The 24,418-nt window shown below is 46.8% G+C and overlaps 1 protein-coding gene across 1 annotated transcript in view; it reads left to right on the top strand.

The window, feature by feature from the left end:
* Window positions 1-24,418, top strand: part of eif2ak3 (eukaryotic translation initiation factor 2-alpha kinase 3) — a 31,840-nt gene that overhangs the window by 1,797 nt on the left and 5,625 nt on the right. The window contains exons 2-14 of the mRNA XM_076748059.1: window positions 9,043-9,172; window positions 16,443-16,637; window positions 16,776-16,906; window positions 17,632-17,893; window positions 18,058-18,223; window positions 18,339-18,464; window positions 18,791-18,913; window positions 19,021-19,250; window positions 19,937-20,049; window positions 21,665-21,787; window positions 22,595-22,744; window positions 23,123-23,681; window positions 23,891-24,064. Of these exons, the coding sequence (XP_076604174.1) occupies window positions 9,043-9,172; window positions 16,443-16,637; window positions 16,776-16,906; window positions 17,632-17,893; window positions 18,058-18,223; window positions 18,339-18,464; window positions 18,791-18,913; window positions 19,021-19,250; window positions 19,937-20,049; window positions 21,665-21,787; window positions 22,595-22,744; window positions 23,123-23,681; window positions 23,891-24,064 (2,482 nt within the window). The remainder of the gene's footprint in view (window positions 1-9,042; window positions 9,173-16,442; window positions 16,638-16,775; window positions 16,907-17,631; window positions 17,894-18,057; window positions 18,224-18,338; window positions 18,465-18,790; window positions 18,914-19,020; window positions 19,251-19,936; window positions 20,050-21,664; window positions 21,788-22,594; window positions 22,745-23,122; window positions 23,682-23,890; window positions 24,065-24,418) is intronic.

Below are 24,418 nucleotides of genomic sequence, written 5' to 3' on the forward strand. Positions count from 1 at the left end.
ATGTCGAGATCCTGCCTGAGTGCTGGGATCTGGTCTTATAACAAAACAGAAGCTGCAAGTGCTTCAGATGCTTATTATTGTCCTAGTAATGGGATTTATCTTGGACATGAACGGTTTTCAGTTCACATCCCAAAAATACAAATCGAACAAGACAAGTGGATGTTTTTATTTCACATGTTATCGTGCACACACGTGTCCCTCAGCTGAGAATATCCCCAGAAACCTGCCAGGCAAAAGTTTAGGGCTTCACGCCGTCCACAGGTTTAGAGGACCCTGTTAGACCTGCTGCTGCTGCCCAAAGTGAGAGGCAGCTCTTGGCGCAGTGGGTAGGGCATTGATTTTGTCTTCCTTGGTAAACAGTAGGTTTGACGCCCACCTTAGATGTTTGGCGCAGTGTGTTCTTCATGATGCTGCTTCTCCTCTGCCATGTTATTCTTTTTTTTTTTTTTTTATCAAGACCTTCACACACACTTTTGACTGTTATTCAGCTTATGGATTCATTCTTGTTTCAGTGCACGTTCTTTGTGGAAGCATAGGTCCTTCACTAAATTATTCCCTGTGTAGTTTTAGAAATGTGCTGTCTGCTTTTCAGAGGAAAGTTGGATCGAAGTCGGTCATAAAATTGAAAACCTTGTCAGACTCAGAGCTTTTGAAGGCTTTTGGACCTCTTTCTTACCTTAACACTAAAACTTGCTGCTGCTGTATCCGCTTGTTAGTAGAAATGCAGCATGGTTTCCTTACGCCGTCAGCCTTTTTCATTTTGAGGCTCACTTTAAAGCTTTCTGACAACCCCCAAAGCATCCAATATTAGTTCTTGTTATTTGGGATGCCAGCTTTGTCCCAACAGGGTGCTGCTGAGCACACTGTGCAGTCAGCTCCGTGAAGCTCAAGTCGAGAGGAATAGACGTTGTCGTACGTGATATTTTGAAAATTATGTAAGGCAGATAAGGCCAGTGCATGGCGATGGACCCGAAGACGATGAGGCTTGTGTCTCGTCATCTGCGGTACAGTACCAAGAGCAAATGGAAAGTAATTAGAGCGGTTTGCTCTGAAAGAAGCAGGTTATTCCCCTGCCAGGCACCTCAGCTGCTGCAGGAAACTCCTCCGAGTGTCACCGTGCTGCTGGTCACACCCTGCCGCCGCTCGCTCTCACTCCTGCATCTATTCCCATACACTATCCCTGCCTGCGTCTGTCACTCTCTGCTGGTCCTTTATCACTCTGTCCCAGCTCACATCTCGCTTCATGTATTATCTCTCTCGTGATCTTTCTCCCATGTTGACTGTTTGCCACCTCTCATTGGCTTTGAGTCACCTCATATCAGTGGGTAAAATGTTTAGAATACCTCGTCCATAGTATTAAAAGTTTAAGGAATTCCTTCAACGTTTGTTCCCTCATTGTGTATTTGATCTAAGTTTTATTTGTGCCAGCTGTTGATAATGTGCCAGCGAGGGTGTGAATTTACATACTCACAATAACAAACACTGATACGTGGAAGTCAAGAAGATAAAGAATTAACAAAGTAAGTTGTGAGGCAGACACAGCGCGAATGAACAGGTGAATTATTCAGTAAAAAGCCTGTCGGTGAAACAACAGCAACATGTAGAACATGACAGATTTCGCTGATATGAGAAAATAATGAACGAGTGGAAGGTTTTCTGTTTTTCAAGTGTCAGAGCTCAGGATCACACCCTGTCCGTCTCTGTCTCTGTGTCTTTGTTGACGTCCGTCTCCGTCGCATTCGTTCTCTTTGTCTCTCATGTTCTCTCTCTCTCATCTTCCTCTTGCTCCTTCCCCTAATGCTCTCCCTTACCTTCACACGTACACATTGCTTTTTTAATGTCACCCCTTGAGTATATACTCTCTCCACGCTCTGTTTCCATCCATCTGTCAGGAGAATTGCTGCTGAACTTTAGAAATGTCACAAGAAATCAAACCTGATTTAGGTGTGTTTCCCTTCAGATGGGCCAATTAAGCAAAAAGGACAGAAACACAACAGAAGGAAGAATGTTTCAGGAATCAGCTCAGCTCTGTAAACAGAGAGCACAGAATGGTTTGTGTTGATAATAGATTTTCAACGCTGAAAGTAGCGACAGCGAACGTGGACTCGAAATAGATCAGAGAGGAAACTCGGCTGTGAGTAAGTGTGAAACAGTAAAAGTGAACACTTTGGGAAGGAGTCGTCCAGCTTTAATTAGGTCAGCCCTTTGAAAACATATCAGCACTTCCTTCTGTGACCTTTCAAGGCTTCACCTGCTGTTTGTCCAAGTTAAACAGACCAGTGTAGTGATATGTGCCGCCCTGTGTAACACCCTAATAATGCTAACACTAATGCTAACACATTTTGGCCAGAGACAAACTTCACAGACATGTGAATGCAGTCACTGTGTCTTAAAAAAGGAAAAAATCACGACCTTGTTCATGGCACCAAATTCAACCCCATGAACCACTTATTCCACTTTGGGAGGATTGTGGTAGTTTTAGTGCTTTGTTGACAATATTCTACCTCTCCCAGGCTGATCTCTTTGTGCTTTTAAGAGAATGGACCTCCAGTGAAGCCCTTTTATTTTCTTCCAAATTGGATTTTGAAGTGCAGCGCTTCAAACGCAGACTCTTGAAAACATTTCAGGCGGACGGCTTGAAAAACAGTCTCCGCTCAGGTGTCAACATTTTTAAGTTTCTGTCAGTTGCTTCTTTATTCCCGCTCCCTCCTGCGCCTCCGTATCCTGTAATCTATAAATATTCTAGATGTTCGCTTTGATCCGGCCTTCAGCGTGTGACGAGCGCTGCCGTCGTGCCGGCTGACACCTGTCACCTCACCCGTAACGCTGCCATCTATAGGTTACAATCTCCACTCGGGAGACCTGGTGTTTACATCTGTCTCAGTGCATGTACTGTATGCATCTGTGTGCGTGTGTGTGTGTACACTGTGTGTTTGAAGGCTCCTGTGTGTGCGTGTGAATCATGCATGTGACGGCACTGCCAGGTTTGATGCCCCCGCCGGGGCCTCCGGCTCCTCAGGGAGCACTTGGAGGTGAGAGGAGAGAGGACAGCAGCTTTGTTTGAACTTGCTACCCCCACCGACACCCACCCCCCCACCCCGTGTACCCCCCGCCACCCCCACACCCTCAGGGCCCTGTAGCGGCAACAGCTCTTCTGGGCCGCCGCGCTCGCCGGCTGGCTCCCACCAGCCTACTGCTTAGCAACAGCCAATCGGCCAAGCCGGCGACTTGTCGGCCAATTGCGTCGGAGAGACGGGCTAGTGCTCAGAATTTGAGTTGGCCGCATGGGTCTGGCTATAGTTAGGTAAAGGAGGAGGAGGAGGAGAGTTTTTTTTTTTCTTTTTTTGGGAGGGGAGAGTTCATTTCCTTGTTTTTTTTCTCTCGTACTTTGTTTCAGTCGTCTGCTCTCTGTAACCAGGGAGATGTTGTGGGTTTTATTAATAGAAACTGTCCCCAAAATAACAGGTCAAGATGAAGATGATTGAACTCCCTCTGGGAAGTGTTAACCGAGCACTTTAAGCTCTCTTCTCCAAACTCGGCCCGGGTGCAGCGGTTGTTCTACGTTGGAGAGGTCTGGATGTGAAACTCCAGCTGCTAAACTCGGTGTCACTTCAAACGAGCTTATATAATGTCTTTAACCCGTTTCGTCCTCACTGTCTCCTCCTTATGTAACCGTGTTTTTATTCGTCTGGTTCTCCTTCTTATCGAACTGTTTCTATATTTCTGCTCTTTGTGAAAATGTTATCAGAAAGTTATCATTTAGTGTGCAGAAGTTAAAAATTGGCCTGCTGATGTTGGGGTGTGATGACCTTGAGTGTCACTGACTTCCTTACTTCCTCTGCGCTCGGTGAACGGCGTCTGGGTTACAGACGCGTCTGTGATTCATTTTGTCAGGTTGTTTCATAACCGCGTGTAGTGACAGAAATAGTAACCGCTTCTTCATACATGTGATTACTAAACAGCACTAGTTTTAATATGATTATGAAAAGGAGTGGATTTATTAGGTCAGTGGCTATTTTGGTAAGTCGGCAGGACCCATCCTGCAGCACTGCAGTATGGGTGGGGCAGAGGCAAAAAGGTGGGATACTCAGAGAGGGAGGGAGGGAGGGAGGGAGGATGAAAACAAGGAGTTAGCTGGTAGAGTTAGTAAGACCACGCTGTCTTGTTTTCACTCGCGATGGCTCCTCACTGCTTAGCAACAACGAATCAGATCCTCGGATCAGAGCTGCGGGCCAGCCAATCAGCCGGCAGGAGCGTGGCGCCATAGAGTTTGGATTTTACCACGTGTGAGATGATCCGAGTTGGAGAGGGGAGCGCACCCGTGCAGGAGGAGAGAGAGGGTGATGGCAACGCTTTCAGATGGTGTGTGTGTTTTCTGTGCTGGTGCTAGAAGTTTTTTTTAAAACCACACCCTTCGCTCTCTGCTGCGGTGGTCTGCTGCAGAGACCCCGACGGATGCGAGGTCGATTTTTTTTTTTTTTTTTTTTATTTCAGCAGACTGCACATCGCAGGTCTGTCACTGTCAGGCTTCAGCTGCTCTGACAAAGACATGAAAAAGATTGTTTATTTAACAGCTTGAGAGGACAGTTATATAAACCTCCGAGCATTAAGCTGAGTTAAAGTGCTGCTGTTATGTCATCTGTGATCGTTAATGTCTCTTTAAGCTCAGTGACACATTACTTCCATGTCAGTCACCTTTGTGACACCCGACAGGTGGAGTTTTTTCTTTTTCCAGCTTAGACTTTTAAGCCTGTCTTACTGTAAGTGTTTATTTATGTTAGCTGTTGTTAGGCATATTGGAGCATTTTTGTGTTTGCCAAAAAAAAAGAGCAGTCCTGGTTTTGTGTTCACTGCCTGCAGGTCCCTAAACCTTAAAATATCCTGCATTGAATCATGGGATTAAAGATGGAAAGATTTTAAAACTTAGCCTTCGAGCCTGCAGGTATTTACTCTCTCAGTTACTGATACTGTTCTTTTTATTTGTAGAAGATTCATTCAGGTTCTGAATAGATCATCTCAAAAGAAGCGTTTGGACCCTCTTTGGCTCATTTCTCTGTCCAGAGTTTGGAGGAACGCGCTCGAGCCTCGTCTCCTCTGCTGCAGCTGGCGGTGCTGGGTGCGGCCGGCTCAGAGCTGCATCCATAACTTTCTCCCCACGTGCTCCCCATGCTCTCGTATTTTTGTTCTGCCTCTCGGTGGCTGCGCGGCAGCAGAACTCCACGCTCCGGCGTGCGTTCGGGCTGCTCGCTGTTGCATGGTTACAGGCAGCTCTGCCCTGCCATTCGCTCAGAGCCTGCAGAGCCGCCCGCGCATTGGCTGAGCGAGTAGAAAAAAACAGCTTCCATTGGCTGCTGGGAAGTGTGAGGCTGCCGGGATTGGTCCGGCTCGACGGCTCCAGCTCCTTGGAGACTCGGCCTGTGTAAACATCCTGGTTGTTTCTTTCAATGGAGCGTGTTTACCAGCAGCCCTGTTTCGCCGCTGCGTGCAGACTGAGGCTGAGAGTCTCTGAGGAGCAGAGAGTCTGCTGAGAATGAGGCTAATTGGCTCCCTGCTCCACCGTACGCCTCGTGATTGAAGAAGCACTCTGCACTATTATGACACTTTGACAGCATTACAGGCGAGGACACTAACAACCCTCAGTCTGCTGGCAGCCTCAGCGCTCTCCCTCTTTCTCCTCTTCATTCTCAGTTCCAACGTCTTCTTCGGCGTCTCTGCCGCCTGCAGCTGTCACAGCGGCGGCAGCAGCCCCACAGGCTACGTGTTATCCCTTTGGTGAGGAGCAGAGCGGCGGCGTCTCGGGGCTCAGATGTGGAAAATAAATTGCCCCGAGTTGTAAATGATACAGTAGGGCTGTTTGTTTTGTTTGAGTTGTTTTTATTGTTCAGTTTAGCTCTATTTTTGTACCCCACTCCTCCGCTGCTCGTTTCCTCCATCACCATGATACCTAAGTTGTAGAGTTAAGTGCCGCCCCCAACCCGACCCCCCCCTTTACTCCTCTTTTCCTTTATCTGGAGTACAAAGAGTCCACAAAAGCCTTTGATCTCCCTCTCAGAACCAAATTCTTCTATCTCTCGCTCACCCTCTTTCCAGCTGTGAAGTTGAACTCGATGCTCTCAGTGACTTCGTCCTCACTTCTACATTCACAGCATGACTTGGAGGAGGCGGAGCCGGCTGAGCGAAGGCCGCCAAAGCCTCCACCCTCTCACAGAGTCGACTGCTTAGCAACAACCAATCAGCCTAATATTTTTGGCTGAGTTTCGCAGCCAATCGAGAGAGTGAGAGCAGGCTTTAGCGCTCTGTTTTTATTGGTGGCTGAGTGGAAAAACAATGTTTTTCTTAGTACTCTACACTTCAGTGCTAGTGGCGAGGCTGATAATGCTGAGAGCAGATTTGGGGAGATAATCTTGGCTTTGATGGGGCTGAAAGACACATGGCTCATTACTGTTAAGTGATCCTATTTGCATTTTTATGCAAACTTGCAACTCCATTCGAACTGAAACAACGAGCTCTTCCAGAGCTGCACGGCACCTCTCTGTTAATGTGTCCGAGACTACAGTGAAAGTTTCCTCCAATTGATCTGCACCCTCTGAAACAATCCATTTCTTTGTCGTCCTCAGGCTTGAACATGCTCCTTCCCCTTCATGACTGAACAGTGGTCGATAATAAGGGATCACTAAGGGATTATAGCTCCTCAATAGCAATTCACCTGCTCAGTCTAAATGATGGATAGCACAGGTGATGCCCACATTAAATACACACAGCCTCGTCACATGAATAAAGAGACATGTTGACGAGTTCACTTTCTCTGTTTTTCCTCGTTTCTTTCAGTCTGAGCTGGGAAAGTGAACAAGTGTAACACTGTCTCCTCCCTCTACAACTGCTGTCTAGTTGTCCTCGAGGGAGGCACTTAAAACCCCATATGCCCCAGCGGCCAACAGAGGGAAACTGGTTGGGTCCCAGCTGTGTGGATGTGAGGCAGCAGGCGCTCAGAGACGGCATGCGCGCTCAGCCGACCCGCGCTGGTTAAATAAAGCTAAAAGCCCCGCTGACAGCGTCTCCTCTCGACAGATACAAATCAATAGTCAGGAGGTGGCCCCTGCCAGAGCTCGGGACGGGATTGACAAGCAATGCGGCAGAACCCTGAAAGAGCGAGGCGAAGGGTGGGGTTGGATGTCTCGATTAATTCACGTCAGTTAGACCGTTCTTAGCCTGGAGTTGCTGGACCAAACTGTGAACGAGTCTTGCTGCATAGGCACATAAAGAGGAATAAAACTCATTTGGAGAATTTATACTATACTACTAATGGAGGAAAACACTTCACCGGGTTTACTTTTTGGCAGAGCTACTGCAACTTAATTGGGAGGGTGGGGGCAAAAATGTTAAAATCCATCACTACAATGATTTAAAAAAGAATAAATTCTCAGAGGTGAGGCGCTCCGGCGCTGTGAGAAATCTTTCGGCCATACATCATCGGAGGGAAAACACTTTCACCCCCTGCATCTTTTTTCCTCCCGCATCTTTTTTTAGCTGCTCAGTGTGTCTCTGCCAAGAATGCCTCCACATGAAATGTGTGGAAACCCATCCACGATATTTTGCAATAACAGTATTCAGTATTTGCGTATTTTTTCTTTTAGTATCCTGAAAATCAGTTTTTGCAAGTGATGACATCATGACATGTGACAGGCTTCAGACGGACACTCGTCCATGTTGAGCTTAAAATCCCAGAGTTCTGTGAAAGTGAAGTCGTAGCAGCGTCTGAAGGCTTCGCTTGTTGTCTTAACAGCACTGATATGGTGCTTCTCTGAGCTGTCATCGTGGCCATTCAAGCCAGTGTTTGTGAACACTCGTTTTCTGCCAACGTTGGAGAGCCCAGAAGAAAGCTGAGACTAATCAGAAATGTCACTGAGCAAATCCATCGACTGGGAATAAAAGACGCTCTTTGTCGACACGTAAAACATTTATTTGAGGTTTTGCATGTAAATGAAGCTAATTTTATGGCAGTAATAACGGTTTTAAGCCTGAGAAAAGTAACCATGTCAAATCCCCTGTGTACTCTTAACATTAAGTCGCTGCTACCATCTGCTCCAGAGCATCATGTGTGTTCTTCCCGTACCTGACGTGCAGCTGACTCGCATGTGTTTCCTGAGGTAAAGAGGAGAACTCTGTTTAGAAAATGAGGAACTAAGAAGAGCAAATCACTTTCAGGACTCGTAGAGAGGAAATCAATCAGGTCCGCCTGCCAGCTTTGTGTCTTTGTTTTGATTTTGATACTGATTTTAGATCTGGTCCCAGGTGGTTTCAGTGTGCAGACTCTGAGAGAAGTGACTGTAAAAAGGGTTGAAAAACAGCGTGATGTGCTGTCAGTAATGGACTGTAATTTGTTAGTTCAAGTTCGCTCACCTTCATCTGTTCAGCAGAGTTTACAGTCCCTGTCGTCCACCTCTCTTCATCCTGCATTTCAGCCCTTTGATTGTTTTTCACCTGCCTTTGCTGTGCAGGTTATAACATAAATGAACAAGCTGCCTTTTTGAAGGATACCTGTTTTGGTTCATTAACAACGTAGAAGTCATGGTCTCACACAGTCCTATGGCATTTTTTATGGAAATAAGTCGCAATGTGTGAGATGTCTGGTCAGGTTTTAATAATCCTCAGACCCGTCTTTAATCAACACACCACCCAAACGAGCTGACATGATGGGGTTTGTCACGGCACAGGTGTGCTGTTGGCTGCAGTTGAAGGTCACCCTGATTGCTAAACAAGGGTGAGGACGAGAGAGAGGAAGACAACATCTGCACCACCGCTGAACAATTCTTCATCCTTTCGCCTGTGATGGCATTAAACTTAAGATCCCGCTGGGAAAATGGTATTAAAGGACAACACTTGTGTAAACAAAAAAAAAAAAAAAAAAAAAAACCAAGGTCAGGACAGTCTGGTCTACTTTGTGTCCCTGGACTGAAAAGCTTTGGCAGTACGTAAAGCTGCAGTAACCGTCCACAGATCCTCACTGGAGAGTGTGTTGAAGTGTTTGCGTTCTGTCCACAGGTCTCTTGTGATCATCAGCACCCTGGATGGGCGAATCTCAGCTCTGGATCCTCACAACCAGGGCAGGAAGCAGTGGGACCTAGATGTTGGCTCAGGGTGCCTGGTGTCCTCCAGCCTCAGCAAACCTGAGGTAGACCAACACCTGTGTTTATTATTCATTTTAATGGGTGGGGAATGAGGAAAACTGTGTAATATTAAACAGGATTGAAGAATGTTAATGCAACACAAAATTAGATTTATTGATTTATTTTTGTCTACGATAACAAATAAAGATGTCAGCGCATGTATAATAATTGCGATGTACAGTCAGCCACAGCCACTTAAGCAGGTTAAATAGATATTGCTCAGCTAAATAAGATCTACCGGGAGAGATAAAACTCTGTTTCCACAGTCTTGACATGTCAGTGTGAGGTTAAGATGGAGTCTCATCTGAGTCTTTGCCTCAAAACAAACGCCGTCCCTCCTGGCTCTCTTTCTGTAGACCAGTAATTGAACTCAGTGCACTTTGAACAGTCAACCAAGGGTTGATGTTGCTTACATTCATTTCTTGTACACACATACACAACACACACCAGACATACCGTACACCCCCACAGAAATCTGAGAGTAGCTGTTTCGCCTGGAGGATTAGCCTCTTTGTTGACTGCGGTGGTTTACACATACAAGCACAGCAAGACTCTGGTCTGTACATGTATACAGAGGCTTAAACCGCCCACACCGACATGCTGAAAGTGAAGTGTAGCCCAGAGCGAGACCAGAGCGCCGCTCTCTGAGATCCATCCCAGAGACGTGCTCCTGGTTCACTTTGATGTGGACTCGCTCAGTGTCTGAGAGTTTCGCCTCAGGGAAAAAGCCTCTGATACTAACAAGGGTCCGGGTGGCTGCTGAGATCAGTGTAATGTTGGTCTTCTGGTGCTGGTAAGGCATGTTTGAGTGTAATGAACTCTGTGAGTCCTATGAATACACTTCTGCTTTATTAGAGCAATCTAGAACCAGTTCAGTAGATTTAACACCTTTCGACCGGTGGGTTTTTTCCACAAAAAGCTCAGAGGTTGTAATAAGGCTGAACAGCTGATTGAAATATTATGGCATTATGGCCAAGTGCTGTATTGAAATGGCAGAAGCCGCTGCCACAGCGTGCCATTATAATGAAGCACTGTGGTGCTACAGACATGCCCCGACCTACAAATCACATTCTCCACATGTAAGAGAGCATGTTTGTTTGGTGCAGCCCTCAGCAGAAATCACATCATCCTCATTTTCTGTCATACGTGTTCATACATACATACACACACATTCAGTCAGAATGAAACGCAAAAATTTACATTCCCACTGAAATCTGACTCACATCGCGATAAAGGGACAAAATAATCCCAGTGTGTTTGGGTTTTTTTTGTTTTTTTTGCCCCCATATCATTCAGACCAAGGTTGTAATTGATCTTTTGTTTCCCACACAAGTCGATCGATTGATTGGAACCAGTCTGTGCTGATTGACAGGTCACCTCTGAGAAGTACAAATGAGATGAGCAATGAAATTAATATGTGTGTAAAATGAAAGCTCAAAATAAGCTGCTTCAGCCGATCTTCAGTCGTCCAAATATAGAAACTTCAGGATGTTTCTCACCTTACAAGAATCTCGTTGAAGTGTTTAAGTGTTTAACCTCCCATATTAGTGGGTGAAGTGGTTCCCAGTGTGTGCCATTCAGCCCGTGAAGTCTGAACATCAGTGAAACCTGCAATTACGAGGAGGGAGCTAATCACTGAAATCAGCAGCTGAACTGCGGCTCTGGCGTTAAAAAAACCTTCTAACTGGTGTTTCTTGAACTCGCGTGGTTGAGAAGTGCTGTGTTTGAGAAAAGCAGAATTCATTTCTGTTCGAGGGTCCTCGGAGGTTATGATCCCCTAAAGGTTCCTCGAAGCTCCTCAGGTTTAAACAGCGCACAGCCTGTGTCAGTGCACGAGTGCAGCTTCTCCGCTGGATGCATTAGAATAGTAATTTGACCTTGAATATGAAGTTGCACGCTGCCGCACTGGAATAGAAGATCTCACACTGGTTATATGGGAGCTGCAGTTTTGGTGATTTTCATGGCTTCAGCTGAAGGATGACATGATTCTCTGTGGTCTGATGAAAGCTTCAACTTGTTTATGAAGCACTTTAAAAACTCTTTAATAGCCAGAAACTAGTTTCTACTTCTGACTTCTCACAGGTTCAAAGTGTGTTTTCCTATGCTATTATCCTATCCTATTTACCTTATAGCAGACAGTGGTGTCAAATGTCACACTTATCTTTCTGGACGATGAATCCATGAAAAGTGAAAATCAAACCGGATGATGCCACCGAACAAAGTCTTTGTTGTTTTTATGTAAGTGTCCCTAAAAACAAACGTTGTGTCAAAAGTAAAATCATTTTGTACATAATGCAAACAAAGCACTTCTACATTTGCTCAGAAATATTTTCTCTCTAAAATAGAGGTTAAACTTAAACTCACGTGTCAGGAAGAAATGAATTCAAATGATCTGCATCTGTAGATCGTAATGAACGAAAACCTTATGAATGAGAAGCGAAGCAGGCAGAGTGAAAGTAGCAGAACAAGGTAACAAAGTATTTTTATGTCCCTGCTTTTCACCGTGCTCTGTGTGTGTGTGTGTGTGTCTGTCTGTCTGTCTGTCTGTCTGTCTGTCTGAGGACATTTTCATCTCAGTGTGTGAGACTTCACAAGAAGTGTCAGGAAATTCATAGACAGACTGACACACAAGTAACATCCTCCAGCATGTTCATGTTGTGACAGACGATGCTGACCTGTGTGTGTGTGTGTGTGTGTGTGTGTGTGTGTGTGTGTGTGTGTGTGTGTGTGTGTGTGTGTGTGTGTGTTGGACTCCCTCTGTCTGTGTCTTTGTGTCTTTTCACCTGTTGGCTTTCATTTGGCTGACGGAGCGGAACGAGGAGAGATGCCCGTCAGCTCTGAACCCGGTGACTTGCTGTGACGTCATTTATTATGATCCACAGTGAGTGTGTGTGTGCGTGTGTGTGTGTGTGTGTGTGTGTGTGTGTGTGTGTGTGTTTTTATACCCATTATACTTTATGTAAGTTTAAATCTAGCCTTGTCCTCTCTGCCATCAGTAACCTGGGATGCCTTTTCTGCTTTGTGTGTGTGTGTGTGTGTGTGTGTGTGTGTGTGTGTGTGTGTGTGTGTGTGTGTTTTGGTGGTTGTGTGTGGGGGGGGGACTGCCGCTGCCCCCCCCCCACCCCCACCATAACGCCTCCTGAGCGCTTAGCAACGGTTTCATTGGTGCTTGCCGGGTCCCTGAGACACCAGTCTGCTCGGTGATTAGAGGCTGGGGGGGGGTCTGCTGCTGTGCCATTGGCTGGCCTCGACACGCCGGGGAGGAAACAGCCAGTCACCTGCTGCATCCTGTGAAGTGTGTATGTGTGTGTGTGTTTTTTTTGGGTGAAATGAGGGACAGCAGAGCCACAAACAGCATTGTCTGCAGAAAAAGAAGCCATCACTTCAAAAAGCCAGGAGTCGCCCGTGGGTGTTAGAGGGGGTGAAGGGCGGGCATGTGTGGAGTGGGGGGGCTACACGCAGGGAGTGGGTGCCAGCGTGGAGTGAGTCATGCCGGGGGAGGCGGGCTTAAAGTGACGAAGAGGAGGGGGGAGGCAGGACGATCAGGGAGGTGAGGTAATGCCACAGAGCAGAGATGATGTCATCACAGAACAGACAATACACACACTTGCATACCTCTGCCGGCGTGCGGCGTGAATGAATGAGCGATGAGAGAGTTTGATGGATCGCTACACAATGACCAGCGATTGATCGCCTCGCTGTGACTAATGTGACAAGCAGTAATTCTTCCAGCGTGGCGAAGGAAATGAAAACGGCCAGACGGGCGATATTTTTGGCAGAAAGTCGATCTTTCTTCCAGCCGCTCTGATTTTGTTGTGATATTTTTTTTGTGTGTGTGTGTGTTTTGTGTTGTTCTGCTCAGACCAGCAGCACTGCTCGGGCTCATGCCGTCTGCCGCCTGTAAGTGGAGCAGTAGCCTTGTGGGCCAACAGTGGCACATTAGCGGCTGGCGAGAGCTGACTCTGTTTGACAAGATCGCTGGAGCGTTGGCTGCAACACACACACACACACACACACACACACAAACACAAGCACACATTCCCCCACCCCATTCCCACTGAACCTGCACCCCCACCCCCACATTCCCCAAGGGTGGAATACAGTGACATAATTAGTATTATCAAATAGTCATCCAGTGCTCCAGCTCATCTGAAGACAGAATATTTTTGAATCAACTTTAATAAAAATCTGCTCATAAATATGAACAGTTATCGTCACAATGTCGTACACATGTAGCTTTAATTAATCTGTCAAACTACAATCTGACCTCACGAAGTGAAGAGGGACACTGGATGCTCCCTGCAGCCGACAGATGCACGCCTCTTTTTATTCTTCTCTCTTTAAGAAAAATACGGAGGTGAAACTTGAATGAATTCAAAGATTTACAGGAAATTCACAGAAAAAGAGGCACAAGGAGATGGAAGAGGTTTGTGCTGAGAGGTCAGGTTTTTCTCAGGATGTCTTTTAAGTGAAAGGCTCCTTTGACTCATTTTATTACTGTCCAAAAGTTAAAAATGCTAAATGTTTTTGTTTGGACAAAAATATGAAATCTAACAGAAGAAAGACCTTTTCAGAACGAAGACCATTTTATACAAACAGAAAAGACAAAGACGTAAGAAAAGGAGTGGGGGTGGGTTCATCAAAGGATACCTTTAATTTGTGTTGATGGGGGTTTTTCCATAGAGCTGCCGTATCTTAGTATATAAAAATACATCCTCTCCTTCACATCCTGTTTGTTTCTCCAGTGCTATGCAGCCACACATGCTAACATTTGTTTATAGCTGTTCGGAAAGCAGCATTTTTCCATTTTAATGCATTTTCTTAGCAATACTTAGCAAGATTTGTGTAAGCACTGATAGATTTTTTATTTACCTAAAGACGTTTATCAGGATCGAGCAGGAAAGTAATAACATCTCAGTTAATGTTCAGCAGGTCTGCTGCCAGAAGTCATAAAGTCAAGTCAAAGCGATGGAAGACGCAAGATGGAGTTTTCCCTCATCTAAACCACACTTCAACAAAGGGGTTAGCCTTAGATCTGTGTTATGCAACATGAAGTCGATGTAAAACATGTAATTGAGTAGAAGGTCATGTTTTTAAAAAGAGGGTCATTAGGGAACGTCCGCTGAGCTGTAAATAACGTCAGAGGTCATCTCAGGCTCATCCTGTCTCGGCTGTAATCACTAAACATTAGCGTCTTCCTTGATGACTTCCATATAGACAGACTGCTTTGTGATTCAAGAGCTGTCAAAATATGTCAAAGCGAATCATCCGACATGCCACAATAACCTCTATGGCCTCTTTCCAACCGAGCTGTGCTGAGATATTATGCTCGTCGAGGCCCAGTTAACTTGATTGTTAACTGATTAAGAAAATAAAAACGTAACACCCGCTCAGACTGCGGTGAACATTGTTAAATTATTGAACGGTCAGTTAATGTAAACACTTATCTTTTATTATCGGAGCTGAGTGTTGGCATTGTCATCAGGGCTGGAGTGAGCTGGAGTGATTTTTGCTTGCTTTTCCTCAGTTTCACATCTTGCTGATCCAGAGTTTTGTTGGTCGTAGTGGATCAGTCAGTGCAGAAGTCAGTGGAGTGGGACTGTGAGTGTCTCTGTGGAGGACGTGGAGGTGACGAACAGGCTGAGAGGAGCGATCCCGGGTAGCTGGTGCACGAACGCCGGGCCGGATCACAGACGTGGATTAAGGCATCAGGAGCTGGATGACTCATCCTCAGCTCAGAGAAGTCCCCCTCTGCTGTAAAGCTCTCAGCCACAGCAGCACAGTGTGATGTGATGGTCAGATTGTCCACCCCTCCTCCTTTCACTTGCTAAATTTATCCTCGTCTTGTCTCTGACCCCCCCACCCCTCCTCTAAAAAGATGACATCACCTCTGCTCCCGGCTCTGCTCTGTGGTAAATCATTCTGCCACACTTTTCTCCCTCCTGGCATCTTTTAATCCACCACAGAGCGACTGCACCGACAGCGTCTCCAGACCAGGGCGATTGACAGGTCGCAGCCTGGACCCCAGCAGCACCTGATGTGTCCATTAACAAGACCAGGAATCTCTAATTGGCACAGAACTGTTGTTATGTCACTGAGCAGTTTGAGAAGAGTGAGTCACAGCCTGCTGGACGTCCAGATACGCCGTCCATGTCTTTGTGTAACAATGACTGAGGCGCTCGAAGAAAACAGTTTTCCTCACACCCCCCGACGCGCTAAAGCTGTGGAGGTTAAATCAGGATTAGGCTCAGGTTTTTGCAATGATGTCATGCTTGCCGCCCCCCTACAGCGAGCACCTAATAGCACACACACACACACACACACACACACACACACATTATCCATAGCTGCACACTTTTGTAAAGATCCAGGTTAATTACTTAGGCTCTTAGTTGTGTAATGGTCCCGAGCCTGTGGATTGAGTCCAAGTGTGCGGGGGCTGAAGCTGCTGCTGCTGTGTGGGTGGATGTGTGTCGGCCAGTGTTGTCTGTGTGGGCAAGTGTTTTTGTGTTTGAGCGATTGTCTGTCTGAGCTGAAAACCACTTTTCAGACTGGAACAGATATTCCAGGAGGTTTGGTGTGTGTTTAAGCGATTGCATCAGACGGAAGTAATAAAATTTGTTATCGTTTCTTTTGTTTGGTGACACTGGAGCCGAGTGTCATGATGATGTAATGCAGTTTCTTCAGCAATGGCAACAGCACAGGGGGGTCCAGCCGTTTCACAGCGTCGTCTGCATTGCAGTGTTCGGTCCACTAGTTTGCAAATATCTGCGAACATTAATGGACGACAGGCTAAAGGTAAATCAAGATAAACTCAAGCATGACATAACTTTGAACAGCTAAGCTACTGGCAAATCGAGATAAGATACCACGGCACAAAGTTAACAAAACATCAACAACGATAGGAAGGTGTTAGCATGCCAATTAAAGCTGTCAAAATAAGTGTGATAAACATCTCCGCAGTCTGATAACAGTGTTTATGGAGCAGAAGATTCACAGCAACAAGTTATGCTCTTTGTAAAAAGAAGCTTTGCCTCTTCAAATTAGGAAGGATCAAGACTTTTCAAAATCTAAAGAGAGCATCTGTAACTGAGAGCACTGAAACCAAAGTTAGCTGACCTCTACACTGCCACAGTCAGTATGGGTGCAACCGTGGAGGGTCTGTGGGTTGCCCCCTCCGTGCACGTGCCCACGCTGTGGAGTAACCAAGATACAAGGTCTCATTAGCATCAGCTTGTCTCTGACACGTCTGCACCGACCTGTGTGTCTCTGCAGGTGTTTGGCAATAAGATGGTCATCCCTTCGCTGGACGGTGCCTTGTTTCAGTGGAACCGGGACAGGGAGAGTATGGAGGCAGTGCCTTTCAGTGTGGAGTCCCTGCTGGAGTCGTCCTACCGGATCGGAGAGGACACTGTCCTGGTCGGGGGCAAATCCCTGACTACCTATGGCCTGGGGGCCTACAGTGGCAAGGTGAGTGGAATCACTTCAGAGGAAGCTGAAAGAATGAAGTGATATTTTGTTCTCTTTTTTTACCCAGAGGGTGACTTAAAGTAATCATACCAGTAGAATAACCCTGTTTGTGATGTCCGCTCATGTCCTTTGCCCCAGCTGAGATACATCTGCTCGGCGGTGGGCTGCAGTCGCTGGGGGGAGGAAGAGCTGGAGACCGAAGACATGCTCCTGCTGCAGAGGACCCAGAAGACCGTGCGAGCCATCAGGCCCCGATCAGGGATGGAGAAGTAGGTTTTATTGAATCAGTCGATCAGTCTGTCATTGTCAGTCATCGTGAGTCGTGAAGCAGCTCCTGTTTCTTGGCTGATGTTTCAGAAAGCGTCACAAGCGCTCGATTGACTTTCTGTCAGCCCTGATTCTAAAACAGTTGTGATGCTGCGTGAAACACAAATAAAACAGAATGTGATCATTTGCTAATCCTTTTTGACATAAACTCAACTGAAAACAGCACAAAGTCAATAATTTTAATGTCTGAGCTCATCAGCTTCATTGATTTCTGTAAATATCTGCTTATTGTGAATCTGATGCAGCAACACGTTTCAAAGATTGGGAAAGATGTGGAACGCTAATATTTATGTATTTTATTATTTTATTGTATTTTGTATTTATGTATTTTAAACAGCAGCTTTTTGGAGTCAGGGTTGTGAATGAAGTCATTTAACTTTTCAGCCACTAGGAGTCGACATTAATATGTGTTCTGTTTTACCTGCTGCACTCATCACACTGATCAGACTTGCTGCCTGAACATGTTTGTCACTGACCTGCCATCTGTAACTGTATGAAGCAGGCCATGTTAAATAAATATTGCTGTTGTTTACATTGGGACTGAGCATATTTAAAATGCAGTAAGTAATCAATAATTCATTGATTAAACAAAATAATCATGAAGGCTTCAGGTTTAGTTCAGTTTTTCAGGAGTTTTTCAGTCTTGTATTTCCGCTCTTGTTACCAGGTGGAACTTCAGCGTTGGAAACTTTGAGCTGAAGCTCGTTCCTGAGATGCAGCCTGGAATGAACTTCCTGGAGGGGGAAGTGGGCGACGCCTGGAGGGAGAGCCAGCGGGTCATCGCTGATGAACCAAAGGACCGAGAGCAGACACAGAACCAACAAAGTCAGAACCAGAACCTGGACCTCGTCATCAAAGTGTCTGTTCCTGATTGGAAGGTGATGGCCTTCAGTACGGAGCCCGATGGGCAGCTGGTCTGGGAGCGTCAGGTGAGATTTATGAGCAGTAACCTGCTGTCATGTACACTGAGCGTGTTTGCAGTGGTTCGTTTGAACTCTGGCACTTTGCTGCTCGAGCTCAGCTGAGTTCACGACCTTCACTGTGGAGATCAAATCAGTACATCGGCTCATTCTGTGTGGCCTGTGTTGTGTAGTTCTGCACACCCATCGCTTCGGCCTGGCTGGTGGGCGGGGGTAAAGTCACGCCAATCGCCCTGTTTGACGACAACGCCTACAGCAACCAGTCGGAAACTGAAGAGGAGGATGATGACGACGAACCGACGAAGGCCAGGGGAGCCGCAGAGTCCAGCGTTTACCTCGGTGAATTCACACACGCAGAGATCCTCACGCTGCACGCTCGTGTTCAGGTCTAATGTTCAGCTGCAGTGTCTCAGTGAATCCAGGCCATGTGTAACCTCTGTCCTCGGTTCATCAGGGATGTACCAGGGACAGCTCTACCTCCAGTCCTCTGTGAGGATCACTGAAAAGTTCCCTTCCAAAGCTATCGGATCAGAAAAGGACATCATTCCACTGCCCACGGTCAAATGGAAGCCTCTCATCCGTAAGTCCACATCTCGTCAGTTGTGAGGGAAAGCTTTGGGCTGAGCGATGACCAAAGACACAAAGTGATGCTGCATCTTGTTTTCACGAAACACTCCAACATCACACTGAGATTATGTTGACAGATGCTGTAATACGAGTCACTGTTAAAGTGGGAATTATAAATTCATTTTCACTGAAAAAATCTAAAAAGTGTTGATGATGATGATGTGACATTTCTGTACCAAACAAGCAGGCCAGGGCATCCCTGTAGCACCACAGTATGATTTGACAGTTTTCCTTTATCAAACATTTGCAGCTATGAATTGTTTGCCCCGCTTGACACAGATTCCCCATCTCGGACGCCAGCCCTGGTCGGCTCTGACGAGTTCGACAAGTGTCTGAACAATGACAAGTTCTCTCATGAAGAATACAGCAATGGAGCCCTGTCCATCCTTCAGTATCCTTACGGTAAGAAGCCGATTCTGGACATCGGCTGCAATAAAGTGTGCAGACCGCTCAGCAGAGAGAAGTGAATTGGTTGCGAGGGACACATTTGATGCTTTTCCTCTCTGCAGACAACGGCTACTACTTCCCCTTCAACAAGCGCTACAGGGAGAGACGTGACAGCGCCGTCAGCCTGATAAAGGGAAACGGGGCGGGAGGTGAGAGCCGCAGGAGGAAGGACCCCGTGCTGCTGCTGCCCTGGTGGAAGGAGATCCTCGGCACCATCGTCTTCTGCATCGTCGCCACCACCTACGTCGTCCGCAAGTTCTTCCACCCCCCCGCCCCTGTGGCCTATGTGAGGGTAAGACCGCAGACACAGCTGCAAGAATACCACAGAGCCAGTGACTGCTGCTGGTTATTCCTGTCACACAGCGTCAATTTAAACACTGCATGCAACAGCTGCAGGCTGAAAAACAGCTTGATTCTGTTTGGGGTTCAGAATGTATTGATTGTCTCAGCACTTCTTTATCACACAGACATTTATGACCCCGTCAGCAAAGATCTCCTCATGTCCATCTTGTCATTTGGTTATAAAAAGTTAATGTCAAACTAGGGTTTGACTGTAAATTCTGTATTTTTAAAGACATGAAGGTGGTTTTTCCAAATCCTTTTAACATACACAAATCCTTGAAGGTCTTTAAACTTTGGAAAACTTTTATTTTTAACTTTTGTCATCATGAATACGTTTGAATGCAAATTTACTCCTTGAAACATGCTTGATTTTCAGCACAGTCACTCATGTTATCCAAAGACATAGAGTCAAAGTCAGTGTGAGCAGCTGGTAAAATGACATGTGGCTGTGGGTGTAACATTATTCTGTAAACTTTATTTTTCACAATCATTTATTGCAACATTTTAGGATGATAAAGGCTTTGAGAGTTTGGATTTTTTTCCTTTAGGTACCTTGAAAGTGCTTGAATTTCTCTTAAAAAACGTGTTTCTGATTTCCTCAATGTCTCTTCGCTGTCCTCCTCCTGTCCCTCAAAGCAAAGGAAAGAGTCGGAGACGCAGTGCCAGACGGACTCCAAGTTTGACCTTGAGGTTGTGGAGTCCAAAGAGCCGGTTGCCATGGAGACCCGTTCCAGCGAATACGTGTCCAGGTACGTCCTGAACCCGCCGTGTGAGTGACTCCTGCCATGACTCAGGAGGACTTCGCTGCGCTGGGACTCGTTACCGTCAGTCTCACTCTGTCAAGGTGTAGCTACAGATTCGACACTGTTACCATGGTGACCACCGGTCTTCCAGCCTGCCTCGATAGGACAAGGAGGAGACGGGAGATGGGAGTCGTAGCGGTGCATGATTGGTTAGCTCAGCTGTTTTCCGTCAAATGAAAATGACCTCGTCCCCCGCAGACCCCGCCCCGCCCAGCAGCATCTGCCGCGGGGTTGGAGTGTCGCTTTACGTCGCGGTCAGCACGTTGTCGCGAGTTCTTCGTCTTATTTTCAACAACCCAAACATGATCAGTCGGATTCATTTATGGGCTGCCGCTGCCCTCCTGCAGTCTGATGGATGGAGGCTGCATGTTAGCGGTCGTTGCCTGAATAATGCCCCTCTGAATCTGATTAAACTGCACATTCTTTCTCTCCTCTTGTCACCACTTGCACATTCTCCTGTTTGATCCACCCTAAAGTGACAAACACCCCACCCGCCCGTTTCCCTCAAAGCTGCTGCTGCGATCCAAGCGCATTGCTTTAGCCGAAGGAGTTTCCCTAAATAAAGCTGGTGGCTGTCGCAGCAGCTGAGGCGGGCGTGAGTCGGGATCATTAGGAGGGAGGTTGAGATCAGGAGGCAAGGCCTGAGTCACATGTGCCTAATGTGACACTCGCTGAGAGCAGAACAGGTGCTCTTCTTTAATTTCCTCCATTAAATTAGCTTATATTTAAGGCTCACAGGGACCAGCAAACAGTGGGCCCCTCTGACGTGAAGAGAGAAAACACACCCTGCAGGTCTGACTTCACTGACAGGCAGTACTTTCCAAACAGGCAGTTTCTTGTCTTGTTCTCATGCAGCGATGACGGAGCCAGATCACACGTGTGTTGCTGGGAGCGGATCAGACGAGGCTGAATATCCGTCCATTAACCCGTCAGCCGAGCAGCGTTCAGCTCGGAGTCAGTCCTGTCAGACCGTGCTGAGGGCTGAGACGCACCAGCATTTCCTGAGCTCCCTTTGCCATGTCAGAGCTTTCCATCGCTCCACCTGCTTTTGGGAGCCACAGCTGTAGAAGAGATTAAATGGAGGCAAAATAATGATTTGATTTATTTTAATCTATGTAGAATAATAGAGAATTTCCAAATGCTGGTTTATGAAGCTCGACAAGATGGCGGATACCATGTGATACGTGATACGGATACGTGATACCTGACAGATGCTGTGTGATTGAAATACTTGCTCGAGAGCTGTGCTTGAAGTTTTGCCACAAATTAATACTACGTAAGCTTTGAAACAGGCCATGTTCATCCTGAAATCATCTCCCCAGATATGTTAAGTTACAATAAATAAAATGAAAGGTTTTTTCCAGCCTTGACAGATTTGACTCTTCCCCCGATAATCACCTTTCACCACTTTGAAAGCTTCCCTGGCCTCAGCGTGTCGTATGATCCCTGTTCTTTGAAACTGTCAGGCACGCAGGTGATAACACACAGCTCCTCTCCGCCGCTGAGTGTGTGAAGTGTAATTCTTCTTTGCATAATGACAACCAAAGTGTCTTCTCCCCAGGTACCTGACTGACTTTGAGCCAGTGCAGTGCCTCGGCCGCGGGGGGTTCGGCGTTGTGTTTGAAGCCCGCAACAAAGTGGACGACTGCAACTACGCCATCAAAAGAATCCGTCTGCCCAACAGGTAGCGCCTCTCGCTGGTCACACCACACACTTCCTCGCCGGAGGCTATTAGCTCTTCCTTCATCTCTGTTTTCTTTAAAGCTGTTGAACTGAGTTACATAAGCGGCAGCCTACTTGTCTAAACACAGAAAACCACGTAGAGGCATAACTGACATTTTGGCATAAATATCACGCACCAGAGTGGAAAGTAAGAGTTAAGCAGCAGCAGCAGCAGCAGCTCTGCATGCATTATCATTTCAGCCCTGCTGTTGACAAGTGCATCACGCAGTACATAACAAACAAGTCTGTTAATTATTTTCATACCCAGAGTTTTTGTTGAAGCACTTATTGAGCCCTTGGTGTATTAAGACTGGGCCGGTGTGAATGTCATTACAGTCAGTTAGCGTGATGGAAAACAGCCTGATTCCAGATTTTGGTCATGGAGCAGTTACACCTGCACTCAGGCAGCAAGGAAGCGAGTGAACGACCAGGAATACTAAACACAAAAAAGTCAGATAACACTTTATCTTAAGGTACACATGTTCACCATTAACGAGTTGTTTATTAGCATGTGTATTAGCAGATATTGGCTCTTTATTAGTCACTTTAAAGCATTTATTTATGCCCTAGTCTGGACATTAGGGTTACTAAAGGTTTAATATGATATAATGTGTTACTGAAAGGCTAATAAACAGCAAAATCTTCATTGAGATTGTGTCTTTAGATCCTCAACATTTGGGATTCAGCTTCTAGAAAAATAAGAGTCAGAGTGGAAGCGGCTGTCCTGAATGTGGATTCAGCTGTAACGCCCAGTCTTTCCGTCATTCAGAGAGCTGGCCCGTGAGAAGGTGATGCGAGAGGTGAAGGCCCTGGCCAAGCTGGAGCACCCGGGGATAATCCGCTACTTCAACGCCTGGCAGGAGAGCCCCCCCGAGGGCTGGCAGGAGGAGATGGACCAGAGGTGGCTGAAAGACACCAGGTGAGCCGGGGCTTGTAAACCTGTTATCCTGCACAGCTCAGCGGGCCGAGCGTGCCACGGACACCAGCAGGGGTCTGTAGTCAAGAGATGGCATCCGCACAAAGACGTTTAACCCTCCCCTCAGGAGAACGTGTGACCTTTATGTACAGCACAGACCTCAGATCATGTGCCTCACAGATTTTTCAAAGGAAAAGAATAATGCTTTTAGTTAATTTTTGTCCTAACTATTTTATTGCACATTGGCACAGTTCTGTTGAATAATCGCTGGTTAAATTTACACAGTAGCTTTTTGATCGTTTCAAGTTCCATGTCCTTTATTTGTCACATGCACAGCGATTACAGTGAACACGTACAAACAAACCCTCCTTTCTCTTTCAGTACCACCGACTGGCCAATGAGCTTCCTTGACCACATGGAGGCGCTGTCAGTCAAAGTTCCGGTGTCCAGCTCGACGTCCCCCGGCTCTGGGCCTGAGGGAGACGCTCTGGAGGCCTCTGTTGATGCGCGGGCCCTGCTCTCCAGCAGTGCCGGCGGTGCCTCGGGTTTCAGCGTTGACATCGGAGACCTGTCCTTCCACCCGCTGCTGGGCCACGACAGCCTGATGTCTGAGAGGGACAGCCAGGCCGACCCCGACGCCTCAGACACCCCCCACTCCTTCGAGCTCTGTCCTCCGCGTGGTCCCAGCGACTGCACCTCTTCCTCCTTTGACATTGTGTTCGAGGACTCGGGCTGCGACCGGGACGCCGACGCAGACACGGACTCGGCTTCCAGTGCGGCCAGTCCAGGCACGCTGACTGAGAAGAACAGCTCGTCTTCCTCGCACACCAGAAGACAGGAGACCGTCCCCGCTTCGTCTTCCACTCCTCCCCGGCCAACCTCGCTCACCCTGGCTCTCCCCACAACTCCTCCAACCCAGCGAGTCCAGCCGTCTCCCAAGGTCAGTCCATCATTCACTCGACAATCAGCTGTATTAACTGGTGTTCCGGTCTTTTTGTCTTCTTCAGCTCGAGTAAAATGTGTTTTCCAAGTTTAAAGGTACAGTTGATACCAGCTGGTGTGGACGTCTGTTAAAAGCTGCAGATGTTAATGAGAAATAAAGCCAGAGCCATTTCTAGTTTGTATTGAACCTCCTCCTCCTGCCTCCAGGTGTATCTGTACATACAGATGCAGCTCTGTCGGAAAGAGAACCTGAAGGACTGGATGGCTCAGCGCTGCCTCCCGGAGCAGAGGGAGCACAACCAGTGTCTGGACATCTTCCTCCAGATTGCAGAGGCCGTGGATTTCTTGCACAGCAAGGGACTCATGCACAGGGACCTCAAGGTGAGCAGACACGCTGCACACTGTCCACTGCACAGGCAACAGTGGACTGTATGTATTTTAGCAGGAAGCTAAGTTTTCCTTCCTGTTTATTTTCCATTAAGTTTCAAATGTGAAACAAAAGGAGAACCTGATGCTTCTGTTTTGACTGCAGCTCCAGTTGGAGATCTTAACCAGGCTCAGTTCTCTGTAACATCTTCTTTCCATTTCCTGGAATGGAAAATTAGCATTAAAGCTTTAAGACTCGGCAAATGCTCCTCCCTTTTAATCTGAAATCTCTCACTGAGACAACAGAAAGCAAGTGGCTGGTGTAAACAGTCAGCTAAGTCTGCTCTAAAACACATCCAGTCTCCTAAA

This window comes from Chaetodon auriga, chromosome 14, assembly GCF_051107435.1.
Source record: "Chaetodon auriga isolate fChaAug3 chromosome 14, fChaAug3.hap1, whole genome shotgun sequence".
NCBI lineage: Eukaryota > Metazoa > Chordata > Actinopteri > Chaetodontiformes > Chaetodontidae > Chaetodon > Chaetodon auriga.